Source organism: Podarcis muralis, chromosome 8 (genome assembly GCF_964188315.1).
Source record: "Podarcis muralis chromosome 8, rPodMur119.hap1.1, whole genome shotgun sequence".
Taxonomy (NCBI): Eukaryota; Metazoa; Chordata; class Lepidosauria; order Squamata; family Lacertidae; genus Podarcis; species Podarcis muralis.
In genome coordinates, this window is record NC_135662.1 from 77,311,091 (window position 1) to 77,329,536 (window position 18,446).

At 45.7% G+C, this 18,446-nt stretch overlaps 1 protein-coding gene across 4 annotated transcripts in view; it reads right to left on the reverse strand.

The window, feature by feature from the left end:
• The window catches only part of TRIO (trio Rho guanine nucleotide exchange factor), a 270,608-nt gene that overhangs the window by 109,948 nt on the left and 142,214 nt on the right, over positions 1-18,446 (reverse strand). For all 4 annotated transcript variants that reach the window (XM_028737945.2, XM_028737948.2, XM_028737949.2 and 1 more), the window contains exons 17-20: positions 15,556-15,747; positions 12,312-12,461; positions 7,930-8,044; positions 4,975-5,090 (exon numbers count right to left, since the gene is read on the reverse strand). In XM_028737945.2, the coding sequence (XP_028593778.2) occupies positions 4,975-5,090; positions 7,930-8,044; positions 12,312-12,461; positions 15,556-15,747 (573 nt within the window). The remainder of the gene's footprint in view (positions 1-4,974; positions 5,091-7,929; positions 8,045-12,311; positions 12,462-15,555; positions 15,748-18,446) is intronic.

The following is an 18,446-nucleotide window of genomic DNA, read 5'->3' on the forward strand; positions in this document are numbered from 1 at the left end:
TTGCAGAGGGTCTCCAATTCCTGGGGAGAACTGGAGGCTGCAGGATGGGAGAGAGAGGGGAGATGGGCAAAACTTGCCCTCCTCCTTCCAATAGCGGAGGCATCCATTGGATCAAAACTGAAGTGAATGTGCTTTGAATAGAGATACTTGCTCAAAGGTTTCTGGCAGCCTTTGATGGCCCAAACCACAAATTGCAAAGAGAGAAACAGATTAGAACCTGTGAACGATCCTTGGAACATCAAGGCCTGGAGTTAAGTGGCGGGGAGATGTAGCCATTGATTTCTACAATTCAGAGATTTCCTTCTTCGCCATGCAAATATACTACTGCTCAAATATTGTGAAGACCGTATCTGGGACAGAACAGTCGGTATGGAATGAGACTCTTAACCTCAGGATCAGGGGTTTGAGGCACACATTGGGCAGAAGTTTCCTGCACTCCAAGGGGGACCAAAACGGTCCCTTCCAACTCTGCAATTCTATGAAAAGCCCTTTGTAACTGCAAGGGCACCAACTGGACACCAGTCTTTCTGGGAAGTAAGGTAAAGGGTGGATGGTTCAGTCCAGTCAAAGGTGACTATGGGGTGTGGTGCTCATCTTTCTTTCAGGCCGAGGGAGCCGGCGTTTTTCCACAGACAGCTTTCTGGGTCATGTGGCCAGCATGACCAAACTGCTTCTAGTTCAACGAGACACCGTGACGGAAGACACAGCGCACGGAAACGCCATTTACCTTCCCACCATGGTGGTACCTATTAATCTACTTGCGCTGGCATGCTTTCGAACTGCTAGGTTGGCAGAAGCTGGGACAGAGCAACAGGAGCTCACCCCTTCATGGGGATACGAACCGCTGACCTTCCAATCGGCAAGCCCAAGAGGTTCAGTGGTTTAGACCACAGCACTTGACCTCATCCCCAACAAAAGAATGTGAACCAAGCACACCTTGTTAAACTTGCTACAACCCCACCTTTTCCCCTTGCTGTAGTAGTTTAAACTGTGAGCTTGTTGGGGCACCAACCCATGTTCCCCCCAACCCCCATTGCTTATGTTACTCTAAACAGCACTGTGTACATAGTAATAAATAATGCATGTAAGTCCCTTGAGCTATGTGTATAGCATCGTGAAGCATTGTCGTCTCCCCCCCCCCAAACATGGAATGATACCTGCAAATAGTTCCAAGCATTGTCCCACAGGAATCCTGAACATTTCACCAGAACGGTCTCTTGCGTTCAGATATAATGAAATAGTTCAGGATTGGTGGGAGAGCGGCCATTTTCTGAAGGGTAACTTTGCAAGAGAAATTAGGAGGTCATGACGCAAAAAAACGCCACAGATCCCAAAATTCCTGAAATGAGGTTAGTTACAGGGCTCTCTTCTTGGTGGGTGTTTCCTGCTTTGAGGGTTTCTGTCAGTCTTCCTTAACCTAGCCAAAGCACCGCCAGCAGGAGCAATGAGACAGAGGAATGGCAGGAGAACAGATTCTCCACTCCAAAGGTAAGCAGAAGAGATGCTCCAGAAGCTCTCTGATAATATTGTTCAAGATGGTAGGCTTTTTTCACATCGAGAGGGGGTACTGCACTGGGGAGAGGGGGTGCTTTCCCACCAGGAATAGTTTCAGGCAACCTCTGAAATGTTGGTGGAAAATCAAGGAGCGGTCATGTATAGACCTTCCGATCGGCAAGCCCAAGAGGCTCAGTGGTTTAGATCACAGCACCACCAGTGTCCCTGAGAAGTAGTTCCCATCGAACTGAGTGGGACTTACTTCTGAGTAAAAAAAGACTTATGACTGCTCTGTTTTAACATTTGTCAAGGATGAAACTACATCAGCACTTAAAAAATGCACAAAGCACAGCTAGTTCCAGGTCAGAAATACTTGAGATGTGACAGGCAGAAGACAATGTTCTGGAGAATTATATAAAGAGATGTTAGGCGTCAGGGGTCTTTTTACACTGCAATTGAAGCTCCATACCAGCTACCAAAAATTATACACTAGAATATCTACCAGCTAAACTGAGCTGAATACAACCATCAAAGAAGTTTGGTTGTTGAGAGCATCAATGTTCAAACACATAATTTTACAGAAATGAAACAGCGGGACTTTGCTGAGAATAGAACAGCAGCTTTTGGACCAGCAGTTCAATAAAGAATAGCTTATTTTCCAAGAGATCAGAAAGATGAGAAAATCTGCAGAGATCCATACCTCATTTGAAACAAAACTTACTGAAACCTGCACCACCAATCCCCGCTGATATTGCCCGGAAAAAGCTTGACCTCCCACCACTTTTCTGTGTATTTAGTTATTTTGGTCTTATTACATTTACTTGAAAGCTTGTTTTCTATAGTATTGGAATGAGTTCCTACAGCTGTATTAAATACATTCATTTTAGAAATATGTTACATTACATTTAAATCACATGTCTGAATCCATTTCAACCAAGTTTGAGAGAAATGGTTTTCAACCCTCTTTTACCGTTGTGTTGGCAATGGCCATCTTTACATCTCTACTCCTAGCACCCCAACAAAAACACAATTTTAGAGTTCTTTTGGAGAGGGGGAAGGGCGATTCATTGGGTTGGATGCAACGGGACTTCCTCTTTCCCTCCTCTCCTCACGTGCTCCCAAAATCTGCTCTAAAGGGTTCCCCCAAAAACTCTGGACCAGATTTGGAAGGTGTGTGGGAAGCTGCAGGGGAGAGAAGGGAAACGTTTTGTTGTGTGGATGGATTGTGCAGTGCTGGATACAACCCTATTAAGCCACTGTTAAAATGTGCCACTGGCTGCAGAGTACAAACTGCAAAGTCTGGGTTATTGTATAATAATAACTTTGTAAAGTATACAGTTTTGGGTTGTTCCCCCTCCCCCCTTTATTTCCCCTTATACATGGGTGCTGTCTCTTTTTTCCTCTTTTATTTACGTCTCACCAAGTTTAGCACACATATAATATAATTAAGTACTTTTTTGAACTTTCAATAAAGATGTCTAGAAAGAAAAAAAGAAACTAACTGGACTTAGAAGAGTTGCAAATGGGGTTATAAAGGAAAATACATTTGACGAAACCATTTTTTTCATATGTAAGGGGAAAAGAAAGGAAAGCTCTCCCACCAGCCTCCCAAACCTGTCCATGGAGAATCTATACGGACTGCCAGTGTTTTAAGACCATGTAAAATGACACCATAATCTTAATGCTACATTATTTTTCTTTGCCATGACTGCACAGTATAATATTAAAATACATAAAAGACAATCTGGGTTACTGTACACTTTTTCATTCCATCTTTGTGTCTCTACCAACCCTACCCCCCACCCACAAATGAATACTCCCAACTAACAGGCTACCTAGAAAACTTAGTAAAAGCTAGATTGTGATAAATAAAGTTACTAGGAACCTGCACTCTGAGAAACACTCTAGCTGGTGAATTCCAACATACAAAATTCCATCTCCACAGAACTACCCAAACGAGTGGACCATCTTTTCTATGGCACCGGTACATACTCACTCTTCCTTTGCCCTTCGCTTTTTCCTTTCTCTGTTGTATACCTGTATACCTGAAGGAGCGTCTCCACCCCCATCGTTCAGCCCGGACACTGAGATCTAGCGCCGAGGGCCTTCTGGCGGTTCCCTCATTGCGAGAAGTGAGGTTACAGGGAACCAGACAGAGGGCCTTCTCGGTAGTGGTGCCCGCCCTGTGGAATGCCCTCCCTTCAGATGTGAAGGAAATAAGCAGCTATCTTCTCTTTAAAAGACATCTGAAGGCAGCCCTGTTTAGGGAAGCTTTTAATATTTAATGCTATATTGTTTTTTAACACTTGATTGGAAGCCGCCCAGAGTGGCTGGGGAAACTCAGTCAGATGGGCGGGGTATAAATAATAAATTATTTTTATTATTGTTATTGTATATGGCTCATAAAATCTTGCAGCTGGGTCAAGGAAGGTTGGTGTTAAGAGGCTGCTTTGTCCCTGCGTCTCCTTCGCTACCTGTGCTATCTCCAGAACCAGCCCATTGGATCCTTCCAGCCATGCCTCGGCAGCTGTAGTAAACACAGCCAATTATTAGGGCAAACAACAGCCAACTCCAGCTTGAGAGTCGCTGGCAGTCTACATTCCCTGGTGCTGCAAAAGATGCAAGCAGGTCCCTCAAGAGCGCCTTTTTGGGAGATGCGTAGAGAATGCAGGACCTGAAAATCTCTGAGGCTGCAAAGCAGAAGATTGCACCTGGCCCTTTAGATCCCAGTTATGTGTTTCTAACTTTCTGCTAGTGGGCCACCAGCACACAACCTACTGTAGTTTAAAAGCAAGTCATTTATAAAGGTAAAGGGACCCCTGACCATTAGGTCCAGTCGTGACAGACTCTGGGGTTGCGGCGCTCATCTCGCTTTATTGGCCGAGGGAGTCGGCGCACAGCTTCCGGGTCATGTGGCCAGCATGACTAAGCCGCTTCTGGCGAACCAGAGCAACGCACGAAAATGCTGTTTACCTTCCCGCCGGAGCGGTACCTATTTATCTACTTGCACTTTGACGTGCTTTCGAACTGCTAGGTTGGCAGGAGCAGGGACCGAGCAACGGGAGCTCACCCCGTCGTGGGGATTCGAACCGCCGACCTTCTGATTGGCAAGCCCTAGGCTCTGTGGTTTAACCCACAGCGCCACCCGCGTCCCAAGTCATTTATACTTAGGGATTTATTAGCACATTCAGCACTTGGCACACTATGGCCTCCTCGCAAGCAGCAATGTGCTGATTGAAACTCCTTGTGGCGCAAAAGGACTAGAGGTTAGAGTGCCGACACACTCGCAAGCAAATCCAGCATTGCCACAACGGAGAAAAGGGACAAGAGGGCATTGTTTTAGCACAGGCTATACAAATCAGCGAGACATGATGCGGCTCGCTTCTGGGCTGCCTGTTGGGAGAAGGGCTGCAAGCAAACATGGGCGTTCCAATCCAACAGCGCCAGGAAGAAAAGGCTGCTTAAAATACAAGCCCTGACCTGTTTGGCGCTCCTCTCGAAGACCACATACTGCTGACACTGGTCAAGGCGTCTTTTCCTCATTGTCCAGTAGTGTAGGACACGGTTTTCCCTCTGGAAGAGCTCGTTCAGGATATCTGCCGGATCATAAAGAGGCCAAATCAATTGGTGCGCTGAGCAAAAAGCAAAGGTCTATGGAACTGCTATATCTGGCAAGCCGTTGAGGTAACTCAAATGAACATAAGGAAGTCAGGTATACAGCAGCAATAGTTGAAAACACAGGTGTGTCAAGAGAAAAGACTGAAGAACAAGTTTCATTAAATCTCACATGTTGTTCTTGCAATACAAATTAAGGATTCTTTGTCTGTAGGAAGGTTGAATCTCCTGGGTCTGGTGTAAAGGGTAAAGGTAAAGGACCTGTGGACGGTTGAGTCCAGTCGAATTCGACTTTGGGGTGCAGCACTCATCTCCACTTTCAGGCCGAAGGAGCTGGCTTTTGTCCGTAGACAGCTTTCCAGGTCATGTGGCCAGCATGATTAAACCGCTCTTAGCGCAACGGGACACCGTGACAAATTCCAGAGTGCACGGAAACGCCGTTCACCTTCCCACCATCGTGGTACCTATTTATCTACTTGCGCTGGTGTGCTTTTGAGCTGTTAGGTTGGCAGGAGCTGGGACAGAGCAATGGGAGCTCACTCCGTCATGCAGATTCGAAGTGCTGACCCAAGAGGCTCAGTGGTTTAGACCATAGCACCACCCACATCCTTAAAGTGTCTGGTGTATCTGTGCCTTACAGTTAAATATGGCCTTTATGTTGTTATGGCAAGCGGTCAATGCATGAAGCAACTCTCACAAGCAATAACGTCTACACCTAGTGCTGCCTGCTTGAATTTTCGGGATATCAGGGTATCTAACTGTGTTTGGATTATCATATATTGCTTAATAAGCTGCGATATGAACAAGCTTAGTACCCTTGCACACATCCACCTCCTCTTATGTGAGTGAACCAACAAGTCAGCAAATCTTCCTATCATTAACCAATGTGTTCCACTGCATCCAAACTAGGAACGTAAGGCCAACAGTTTCAGAACAAGCCAGGATATGAAATCATAGTTTAGAGTTGGATTCATATCCTGGCTTGTTCTGAAACCACTGGCCGTAGCGCCCCAGTTCAGACCTAATGAGAAACTAGTGTTAACTGAATACTTCCTGGCGTGTTCATTTGCTTGCACAAAGGGAGAAGTGCACAGATGCTAGATCCATTTGTATCTTGGCTTATTAAATGGAGATACGATCATCCAAAGGTGGCCACTGAGTCTCCCAGAAATCATGGCAGATCAGCAGAACAGCATGAAAAAAATACAAAGCTATGTATATACACATAAAATAAAATAAATGAAGCAAAGTGTTGCCATTTCAGCTCCTCACTGAGATCTGCAATTTATTTTCGCACTCCAAAGTGTTCACCATACTCATAACTGATCCTCAGCTTGCTGTTTTCAAACACATTATTTCGTCTATTTATTCATTTAAGGTATTTCTGTAACACCCTTCAATTTACAACTATCTTTTTTATTTATTTAAAGGAACAGTCAATAAAACAGAGTGCAGAAAAAGCATTAAAAACAGAGCCACCAATCACTTAAAAAACAAACAGGTGTTAAAAGTCTGGCTGGGGAGCGGGCAATAAAAATTCTTCACCATGCACTTAAAAAGTTACTAACACAGGTGCCAGGCAAGCTCACCTGGGGAGGGAGTTCTAGTAATGGGACCCCACAACTGAAAAAGCTCTCTCCCCAGTCATCACCTGCCTCACCTCCAATGGTGTGGCCACTCAGAGGGGGGACTTTGAAAACAACTGGAGTGTATGTCAGGCTGCTGTAGGAACAGATGTTTTATTGGGGACCAACGCCAGCCAAGCTGTGCAGGTCTTTAAAATGCAACCACCAACTAACTTCATGGAAGACTTTAAAAAGCTATAAGCACTACAGAGGACACTGATTTCATTATTTTTGTGCATTCTGATTCCTGCTTATTTTAAGGATAGGTCTTGATCATTTTCTCTGTGTTAATGTCTTACAGCTGTTATTTTGTTTTATTTAGCAGTTTGCAATAAATAATTGTACTGCCGGGTTTGTGGAATATTTTATTTACACGAAAAATTTGACAGACAATTAATTGGAAGTTTCTTGGTTTTTAACCTACCTCTCTCTCTTGATGCTATCTCTATCTATTCCTTTCTTGTTCTCTCTATTTTTCCTCTTTTTTTTCCCCTCCCCCCCCCCGGATCAATGTTTTCATTTTATCTAGATCCATGGTTCCCAACCAGGGGGGTAATTTGATTTTTAAGGGGGGCAATTCGAGAATGAGTTATTAACAGTGAATGGCCTTTTAGTCTTCCTCCACACGAATAGGAGTTCACTTTTTGAATAATCAGGATTTTAGAGATGCATGGGCAATAAAAAGTTGGGAACCACTGATCTAGATTAAAGTTTTAGCCTGGACAAAAAATATATTTGATTATAATCTTTGTATCTCTTTTTATAAAACCTGATAAAATGTATTCAAAAAGGGGGGGGGGAGAAACTCTGTTTCACACACAGGCACAGGTAAGTGTGTAATTTAAACAAACAGAGGAAACATGCTTAAATGTTTGGCACTGTGGTCATTTGTTATTAATACATTATCTCAAGTTGCAAAAAAATCCAAAACTTCCACTGGTGTGCTTCTCTCCAAAAAAACTACCTTATTTTTTTACACGGTGAGAACCACAGCCAGGAGTTCCTTATTGCTCTTAGCATGGCTTGAGATGTTCAAGCAAACAGCGGTAGCTAATGCACAGCTGATTTGTACCCTTGTTCTGTGTGTGCTTCGTGGGTACCACCCGCATAAACCAGAACTGTATCACCGCCTTACCAACGGAATGATTGAACTCTATTAAGATCGACAGGTAGCCAGCCCGTCGTGCATGCTTACTTTTCACCTGCTGTTCAGGGGCCTTGATGTGAGTCACCATCCCTGGCATGTTGACGCTATTCCTGTGCAGGTATTTCAGGAAGACATCAGCATTTCGTCGAGCCAGCGTGCAAGCCTGGAAGAGACCACAGACACACACATCAGGGCAGGCATGCCCAAGGTGATGCTAACTGAACTTGTCGTTTTAGGCACTACAAGTGGAAATTCAGATTCTGCTACAGCCCGCGTGCAATGGCTTGAACAAACAAAGCAAATTTGGTCCATTCCTCTTGGCCTGCACAACACAGATGCTTCTCTATGAGCAAGTAAGGTAAAGGTAAAGGGAGCCCTGACCATTAGGTCCAGTCGTGACCGACTCTGGGGTTGCGGCACTCATCTCACTCCATTGGCTGAGGGAGCCAGCGTACAGCTTCCGGGTCATGTGGCCAGCATGACTAAGCCACTTCTGGCGAACCAGAGCAGCGCACGGAGACGCCGTTTACCTTTCCGCTGGAGCGTTACCTATTTATCTACTTGCACTTTGTGCTTTTGAACTGCTGGGTTGGCAGGAGCAGGGACTGAGCAACAGGAGCTCACCCCGTCGCGGGGATTCGAACCACCGACCTTCTGATCGGCAAGTCCTAGGCTCTGTGGTTTAACCCACAGCACCACCCGCGTCCCTTCTATGAGCAAGTAGGAAGGCTCAATTCCTCTGTGCCATGTTTTTCCATGGAAGTTCCATGCCTGGCAAGTGGGATCCTTGTTCCCCAACCTCAGTTCTCCTAGTAACACATGCTAGGCCTTTTTCCAGAGTGTGGCTGCAGGGCATCAACTGTCAAGCTATTTTTTGATCAAGGAAAACATCAACACAGTGGTTTAGAGAGGGGGGAAAGCAGTTTAGTTAAGTTTATAGGACAGTCACTGGTCATATTTTTACATGGGCCATGTTCAGACATAATACTGAGCCAAGAAACATAGCTTAGTGTGAGCACACTTGTTCCTGAGGAGGAGATTACACCAGTTTTGCTCTCCACCCCCACCCCAGTCCTTTTATTTATTTGCAAACTTATAATCTGCACTTTCATACAAAAATATATATAGCAAGACCGGATGCAACGTGTATAAATAAAAACAAGCCAAATGGCCATTAAGGCATCATTAAATACATCAATAAATACTGATTGGTTAAAAGAAAAGGGGAAAAAAATGCATGTTGTAAGGTGCTTCAACAAAAATTTGTCTGAAAGAAAGGAGGGATGATTCCTGTTGAATCTGTACTATGGCAGGGAGTTCCACGGGGCTGGGTCTGCCACACTAAAAGCTTGGTCCCTTGTTCTTGTTGTTTAGTCGTTTAGTGGTGTCCGACTCTTCGTGACCCCATGGACCAGAGCACGCCAGGCCCTCCTCTCTTTCACTGCCTCCCGCAGTTTGGTCAAACTCATGTTCGTAGCTTCGAGAACACTGTCCAACCATCTCATCCTCTGTCGTCCCCTTCTCCTTGTGAAAAGCATCTTTCCCAACATCAGGGTCTTTTCCAGGGAGTCTTCTCTTCCCATGAGGTGGCCAAAGTATTGGAGCCTCAGCTTCAGGATCTGTCCTTCCAGTGAGCACTCAGGGCTGATTTCCTTCAGAATGGAGAGGTTTGATCTTCTTGCAGTCCATGGGACTCTCCTCAAGAGTCTCCTCCAGCACCATAATTCAAAAGCATCAATTCTTCGGCGATCAGCCTTCTTTATTGTCCAGCTCTCACTTCCATACATCACTACTGAGAAAACCATGGCTTTAACTATACGGACCTTTGTTGGCAAGGTGATGTCTCTGCTTTTTAAGATGCTGTCTAGGTTTGTCATTGCTTTTCTCCCAAGAAGCAGGCTTCTTTTAATTTCGTGGCTGCTGTCACCATCTGCAGTGATCACGGAGCCCAAGAAAGTAAAATCTCTCACTGCCTCCATTTCTTCCCCTTCTATTTGCCAGGAGGTGATGGTCCCTAGCAATGACCAAAGGAACCTCAGGGGTGTGGAGAACCACTAGAAGTGTCCCATCCGAGGACCATAGTGATTGGAGTCTTTTAGCATGCCATGGCAGCCAAAACAAGGTCTGGTTTAGTGCAGCATCCAAACATGAGACTGTGGTTAAGCTCTCTCCTCCTTAACCAGGCCGCCAACACTCAGGATTCAGGAACAGAAGTAAATCCTTTCACAGCATTTTCATGCTGTGTTTTGCTCTTAAACACTAATAGGGAAATAGTCGCTTGATGTGACCAGCTGCCCTCAATTATTACATTATTTGCTAGGACTCATAATCTGCAGATTATAAACGAGGAGCACGATTGCTGGGTAGGCACCAGCAGACAAGGACATAAGTGGAAAATTTTCTTAATTATACCAGCTTCTAAAGAGCAAGAGCGCTCGTTTTGGAGATTTGGAGTTCTTCGGGTAGCAGGCCAAAGAATAAAACCAGCTCTAACATAAAAGAAAACCAAGCAGCACTCACTTCCATTGAAATCTCTTGAAGCTACTAATCAAGGAGACTAACTGAATATCGGAGGCAGAAGACAGAGGTGCCCATTGATATAATAAAGGCTGCAGCCCTAAATGTAGATTTAGGAACCCAAGTAAGGTTCACTTCTGAGTAACCATGTTTAGTAGCGGCTGAAAAGCCAATAGAAATAAAGGGGAGCATTTTGCATTTCATGCATGGTACGAATTGAGGTTCACTTTCTGGTCACCTAAATGGACAAAGTAGCAATCAGTTTACACTACAGAACACACACTCGCCTTAACAGCTGCAGTCTTTCCTGCCTTTCTCCCTAAAAATGGGCTGCTGAGATCTGAACACAGATTACTAGTAAAAAATGGAAAAGTGATAGCAGAGGTGACAGCTGGAAGCCCCCGATCAAGTCAAGTCACAATGTTGAGCCCTTTATACGTTGACCTGAGAGTTCTTATTCATTCAACAACATTCATGGGCAAAGTGGACCCTCGTCCACAAAAGCTTATGCCACAATTAAACTTATTAATTTTGAAAACTGCCGCAAGACTCTGCTGTTTTCGCAAGGTATCTCGTAAGCTTTGCTTTATTTTTAGCGCCGCCAGAAACGGCCAAAAACGAGCTTGCTTCAATATTAAATGGGCAACCAAGCAGAGTGATGTCCTTGTGCTTCCTCGCTTCTTCAGCCTTCTGCTCCAATTAACTAACTGCACTGTGTTTGACAGCTCTTATTTGCTATTTTGAGAAGCCGCAAACCTTCTTCTATATCCTGCGCCCGCCCGTTAGCTTTCCAGTCCATCTTTCCTTGCCCCTTTTCTTTGCAGAAAGAGTAGAACGGATTGACAGCCGCTGGCTTCAACTTTGCCACACCAGGGACCCACTTTTGAATTTTCTATTAGGTAGGAGGATCCAATTGGTGCTCTTAAGTTGATAGACGGGCTTCTGATTCGATGGACACCTGCTGCTAATGGCCGAGGAAAGGGAGATGATTTCTTGCTGTTTTTCCCTTCCTCCTTCCGTCTTCTCTGGAGGGTCCCCCAACAAAATATAGCAAATTTTCAGGGGTGTTGAGGGCTGCACAGAGAGGGAGAAGGACACAAAAACCATCTCTCCTTTTCTTCCTTAGGAGGAAGCAGAATCAAAAACCCTTCCACGAGCACAAACAGGATTCCTCGCTGTGTAGCACCTTCCCTTTAGGATGATGGACCCAAGTTAGTCAAGTCCATTGATTCCCATGGGACTACTCTAAGGATGACTAAGGTTGGATGCGGCCCAATAATACCAACATAGGGTACAGTAGGTACAACTTAAGTGTACGATCAGACCATACAATTAAAAAAATTTAAATGGGCAAAACATCAGCTAAAACACATTAAGGTAAAGATATAATAATCAGATCTCAGCAGATCATCACTAGTAGGCAGTGGAGCATTCGCACAACTCTACCAAAAGGCCTAGGCGGAAAGGTATGGGTTTGGGGCAGTGTCAAAAAGCAAATAAAACAAAAGGGCATGGCTTATCTCGAGGGGGAGAGAATTCCACAAATTAGGCAATCCTTCCGTAATGGATGATCCAGGGGTCAGCAAACTTTTTCAGCAGGGGGCCGGTCCACTGTCCCTCAGACCTTGTGGGGGGTTGGATTATATTTTTTTGGGGGGGGGATGAATGAATTCCTATGCCCCACAAATAACCCAGAGATGCATTTTAAATAAAAGGACACATTCTACTCATGTAAAAACACACTGATTCCTGGACCATCTGTGGGCCGGATTTAGAAGGCAATTGGGCTGGATCCGGTCCCTAGTTTGTCTACCCATGGATTAGGCAATATTGTCTGCCCGTTTTATATGCACAGTTGCAAAACCCACCCTAGAAATATAGTGTTCATAGGCACATGAACTTCTCCTTGTTACCTTCAGGAATGCCTCCTTCTGTTCAAGGTGTTTACTTATCATAGGCGTTACATGGTCTGTTTCTGAGTTGGGGCCCAGCTTGTCAGCTCCTCCGCACCAGTCTTCTTCTCGCTTGTACTCTTGCTCCAAGCTTTCCAGTACACTGCATACCTATTGGCCAACAGGCAAGAAAAGACAGAGTAAGGGTTTCTGTTGCAGGATGAGGGCTAACCTATCAATACTGAAAGGTCATGTTGTGTGGATGCCTGATTAACTTTTCCCAAAGCAACTACTCTATTCTGAACTTAAAAATGGAAAGCGTAATGCTGGTGGTCAACAAAAGAGGTTTAAAGACTCTCTCTCAAGGCAAATTTTTAAAAATGTGGTCTAAGCACCGACAACTGGGAAACACTGGCCTGCGAGCGCTCCAATTGGAGAACAGCCTTTACCAAAGGTGTCATGGGCTTTGAATTTCAAATTCAGGTAGGTAGCCGTGTTGGGCTGACGCAGTCGAAATAAAAATTTTTTAAATGTCCAGTAGCACCTTAGAGACCAACTAAGTTTCCTCTGGGTATAAGCTTTTGTGTGCATGCACACTTCTTCAGATACACTGAAACAGAAGTCACCAGACCCTTATATATAGTGGGAGGGTGGGGTGGGGTTTTTCACAGAAGGGTGGTAGGAGATGGGTGATTGACTCAATGGGTATGGTAAACCTGTTGACGTTTTTGGTCATCTGCATACTATCCCTTGCTACCTACCTACCGTATTTTTCGCCCTATAGGACGCACCGTCCCATAAGGCGCACCTAGTTTTTTGGGGGGGAAATAAAGGGAAATGTTTTTATTCCCCCCCCCCAGGCGTGGGGCTGGGGCGGGGAAAGCCCGAGCTTTGCCCGACCCCAGAACAGGCAACTCTCTGCAAGCCGTGGGAGCCCGGCGCCGGGCTCCTGTGCCTTGCGGAGAGCTGCGCGAAGTCTGGGCGCGCTGAGCTCAGTGCGCCCAGGCTTCAGCATGCAGGCAACTCTCCGCAAGCCGCGGGAGCCCAGCGCTGGGCTCCCGCGCCTTGCGGAGAGCTGCGCAAAGCCTGGAGAGCGAGAGGGGTCAGTGCGCACCGACCCCTCTCGCTCTCCAGACTTCAGCGAAATCCTGCATTCGCCCCATAGGACGCACACACATTTCCCCTTCATTTTTGGAGGGGGAAAGGTGTGTCCTATAGGGCGAAAAATACGGTATGTCCCCACTGTGGAAGGACGTGTGGATCCAGAATTGGCCCCCACAGTCACTTACGGACTCACTGTTAAAACCGTGTTCATGGAAGACAATCTTACTCAGCTACGAGTGATTGCCAAAGAAGAAGAAGACTGAAAGGACTGGCATTCACTTCACATCTACAACCTGATTTGACGAGCTTCCTCAGAAGTCACACAATGCAAACACTGGGTCAACATTACGTCTCTTGACTACTCCCAGCTTCCCTCACCTGTGGTTGGCAAACAGAGGTTACTTCAATACCACAGGTCCATTCTGCTAAAGCCAAATGAACAAAGCAGTTGTTGGTAAGCCCTTGGTAATGTGAGCAAGCCCATCTTTAGCACTGGCACGGCTTAATTGCTCCTGAGCTGCAATTACCGTATTTTTTTGCTCTATAAGACTCACATTTTCCCTCCTAAAAAGTAAGGGGAAATGGGTGCGTCTTAAGGAGCGAATGCGGGGTGCCCAGCTATCCCCGAAGTCAGAACAGTAAGAGGGATCGCTGTGCAGTGATCCCTCTTGCTGCTCTGGCTTCTGAGATTCAGAATACTTTTTTTCTTGTTTTCCTCCTCCAAAAACTAGGTGCGTCTTATGGTCTGGTTCGTCTTATAGAGCAAAAAATACGGTACTTTTAAGGCTCGCTCTTTGAAAAATTAAGAAGCCTAAGAAGAAGGCATGGGGATTCTGCTTCCAGGGGCAGCAACAGGACCCTCTCGCCTTCACTAATGTCTAGTTTTGGCCTTAGATTAATTTAGACTGGAATCAATAAACTACCAAGGTTAAAGAGAGAGTGGTAGAGAAACTTCTAGAAAGCAGGCTTTAGAACTTATACACCCTCTACAGTGGTGCCCCGCAAGACGAATGCCTCGCAAGACAAAAAACTCACTAGACAAAAGGGTTTTCTGTTTTCCGAGCTGCTTCGCAAGACGAATTTCCCTATGGGCTTGCTTCGCAAGAGAAAAACGTCTTGCAAGTTTGTTTCCTTTTTCTTAAAACCATTAATAACCAGGGTGCATTGCTTGAAGAGGTGCAGTTGTGACTTGACTTCGAGGAGCAACTCATAGCACGCGGTGTGGTAGCCTTTTTTGAGGTTTTTGAAGACTTTGCTGATTTTTGAAGCTTTTCCAAAACTTCTTTTGCAGCCATTTGGTAAGTTAAACTTTTAAAACTTTTTTGGGGGGCTTTGGATTTTGGGTTGGGGTGTTTGGAATTCAAGGACTTGGTGTTGGGGAGGGGTTTGCAAGAATCTGGAAGCTCGTGCGTTTTTTCCCCTGCATTTTTATGATTTTTTGTGACCATTGGGCCACTCTGCTGTTTTTTTTAAAAAAAAATTCTGGGTTTGAATTTCTGTGTGCTGGGTGGCTGGGGGAACAGTTGGGGAGGGGCTTGCAAGAATCTGGAAGCTTGTGTGGTTTTTTTCTGCATTTTTATGATTTTCTGTGACCATTGGGCCACTCTGCTGTTTTTTTAAAAAATTTCTGGGTTTGAATTTTGAAATGCTCTTTACAATATGTGTGACTTTAAAGAGCACTTAATAAACTCTTGTTGTACCAAATTTGGCTTTGTTTGGACTTTTTTTGACCATAGGAACGCATTAATTGATTTTCAATGCATTCCTATGGGAAACCGTGCTTCGCAAGACGAAAAATTCGCTAGACAAAAAAACTCACGGAACGAATTAATTTCGTCTTGCGAGGCACCACTGTACCTGAAACCCAGTCCATTCAGGAAATGGTGTGTTTTGTTTTATACAAAAAATATACACACAGAGATCATGCTCACTTTCAAGTTACACCTAGGAACGTGTTTCCATTTTCAAGTATTGTGACTGTAATGCTGGATGGCAACATACAGAGAAAAGCAAATGAACCAAGTCTGTAAAATGGAATTGGTTTCCCTTATTAACCCCAGTTGAGTGAATTTGGGCTTTAAAACCATTCTGTCGTGAAACCGGCCCTTGAGACCATTTACCAGCAGCCACACCGTTGGCTCGGCGAGCCATTGTCCTCTACCTGCTCCGATGTTTTGTAAAAGGCCACAGAGGCGTTCACCAGCTTGAGCCGATCTTCCATCTTGAGCATCAGCTGCTGCCAATGAGAGGCCACTTTCTCCGCGCAGTCCCGGATCATGTCCATGTCGTAGTGATTCGCCTGCAACATGGCCTCGGCTTTCTGCTGCACTTGCAATGCGCTCTGGTGCGTTTTCTGATCAAATACAAACGGAACACAACACTTAATTCGTGAAAAGCATTCCGCACGTTTTCAAAACGGGTTCGCGCCCTCCTCTTGTCAATTAAATGGCGATTGCACACTAGCTAAATGCTCATTAATCTGACAACTGCAAGCGAAATGTCCTTCCTCTTTCTCCCTCCTCCTAACTCTGGCCAAATTTGGGTCAAACCCAGCAATGCAGCATTCTGTATCCAAGTGCTGGCTTTGGGGGCTATCCTTGTGGGTGTATCTGAAAATGTGGCATCAGTTGTATGTGTTGTCCACAAGTGTTACTAAAGAATCATCCATGAGCCAGAACAGTTAAGTGCCTTAGAAATCCTTCTCAAAGCTATAAAGGTAAAGGACCCCTGGACGGTTAAGTCCAGTCAAAGGAAACTGGAGTTGCGGCGCTCATCTCGCTTTCAGGCCGAGGGAGCCGCATTGGTCCACAGACAGCTTTCTGGGTCATGTGGCCAGCATGACTAAACCGCTTCTAGTGCAACAGAACACCGTGATGGAAACTAGAGCGCACGGAAACACCGTTTACCTTCCCGCCACAGCAGTACCTGCTTATCTACTTGTATTGGCGTGTTTTTGAACTGCTAGGTTGGCAGAAGCTGGGACAGAGCAACAAGAGCTCACTCCATCACAGGGATTCGAACCGCCAATCTTCCAATTGGCAAGCCCAAGAGGATAAGTGGTTTAGACCACAGGACTTTACCTCATCCCGAACAAAAGAATGTGAACCATGCATGCCTTGTTAAACTTGCTACAACCCCACCTTTTCCCTTGCTGTAGTAGTTTAAACTGTGAGCTTGTTGGGGCACCAACCCATGTTCCCCCCAACCCCCATTGCTTATGTTACTCTAAACAGCACTGTGTACATAGAGGCTGAGTTATTTCTTACCAATAAAAATTCATGTGAGTCCCTTGAGCTATGTGTATAGAATCGTGAAGCATTGCCCCCCCCCCCATGGAATGATACCTGCGAATAATTCCAAGCATTGTCCCACAGGAATCCAGAACATTTCACCGGAACGGTCTCTTGCGTTCAGATAGAATGAAATAGTTCAGGATCAGTGGGAGAGCGGCCACTTTCTGAAAGGTAACTTTGCAGGAGAAATTAGGAGGTCGTGACGCAAAAAACGCCACAGATCCCATAATCTCTGAAACGAGGTCAGTTACAGGGCTCTCTCCTTGGTGGGTGTTTCCTGTTTTGAGGGTTTCTGTCAGTCTTCCTTAGCCAAGCCAAAGCACCGCTGGCAGAAGCAATGAGCCAGAGGCATGGCAGGAGAACAGAATCTCCTCTTTGCAAGTAGCGGACCCCAAGGGAAGCAGAAAAGATGCTCCAGAAGCTCTCTGATAATTTTCTGCAAGATGGCAGGCTTTTTTCACATTGGGGGGGGGGGGGTACCACACTGGGGAGAGGGGGTGTTTTCCCACCAGGAATGGCAAGGCAACCTCTGAAATGTTGGTGGAAAATCAGGGACTGGTCACCTATGACTGATGAAACTACACGGAGACAAGTATTTCTCTTTCCATTGGTTCTGTGTAGCTTCTTCTAACGGGGAAGGAAAGCCACTGCTGGAATGGTTGAGAAGCTGATAAGAGCATTCATATTTCAGCCCCACCACCCCACCACCTCCCCTAAAAGCTAGGCTCTCAGCACACACCTGTTGTGTCATCTACATCTAGTCTACACACAGCTGCAACAATACAGCAGCGCGAGAAAGCAAGCCCCACGAGACAGAAATCAGAGCACTCTCACCTGATTATAGTTAAGGATTCCAGGTCTAGGTTGTAACGGGGACTACATGGCACGCGAATGAAGAGTAATATATCTGCACGCAATGCTCGCACACCCTTAAACTGGGTAGGTAGGGAAAGCAGAGTGCACTAGGTAACAGGCCCCTGTTGCTCCGCATACTGGATCCCAGTTCAAGCAGCCTCGGGAGACTGGGAGTAACTGGTTGCCTTTTTATGTGCTCGCAAAGCTTCACATGCCATAACCAGAGCACCACACCTGGAGCAACTGCCCAAATTATACGAAGTTATATGAATTATACTATTATACTAATTATACTATTTGCAAAAAGGGGACCTCTCTATACCCTATAAGTGGGACCCTTGGGGAATAAGTTTGTCCCACTTTTACCAAGTCTTCTGGAACGCTCATGGGTTGGGGGTGGGGCAGGGGAAGCAGGTTTCCCCCTGCCATGTGGCCATTTTTCACCTGTCTGCTATAGGACTGCATGCCTATGCTTGCAGAAGCGTTCCCCTTTCAACAAGACCGGGAATTCTTCAAAGATGGTGTGTTCCTGATTGCTTGGAGAGGGATGTGGGCCGACTGAAAACACCCCAATAATGTGCATGCATTGAAGGGGGGGGGGTCCTGCAGCTACGATGCTTCTCCCAATCATACGTGATGGGTTCGTTGAATGTGTAGAGGGAAGCCCATACAACTGTACTCCACCTGCGCTGCCAAAATGCTTTATTACTGCTATTAAAGGTAAAGGGACCCCTGACCATTAGATCCAGTCGTGGCTGCCTCTGGGGTTGAGGCGCTCATCTCGCTTTATTGGCCGAGGGAGCCGGCGTACAGCTTCCGGGTCATGTGGCCAACATGACTAAGCCGCTTCTGGAAAACCAGAACAGCGCACGGAAACACCGTTTACCTTTCAGCCGGAGTGGTA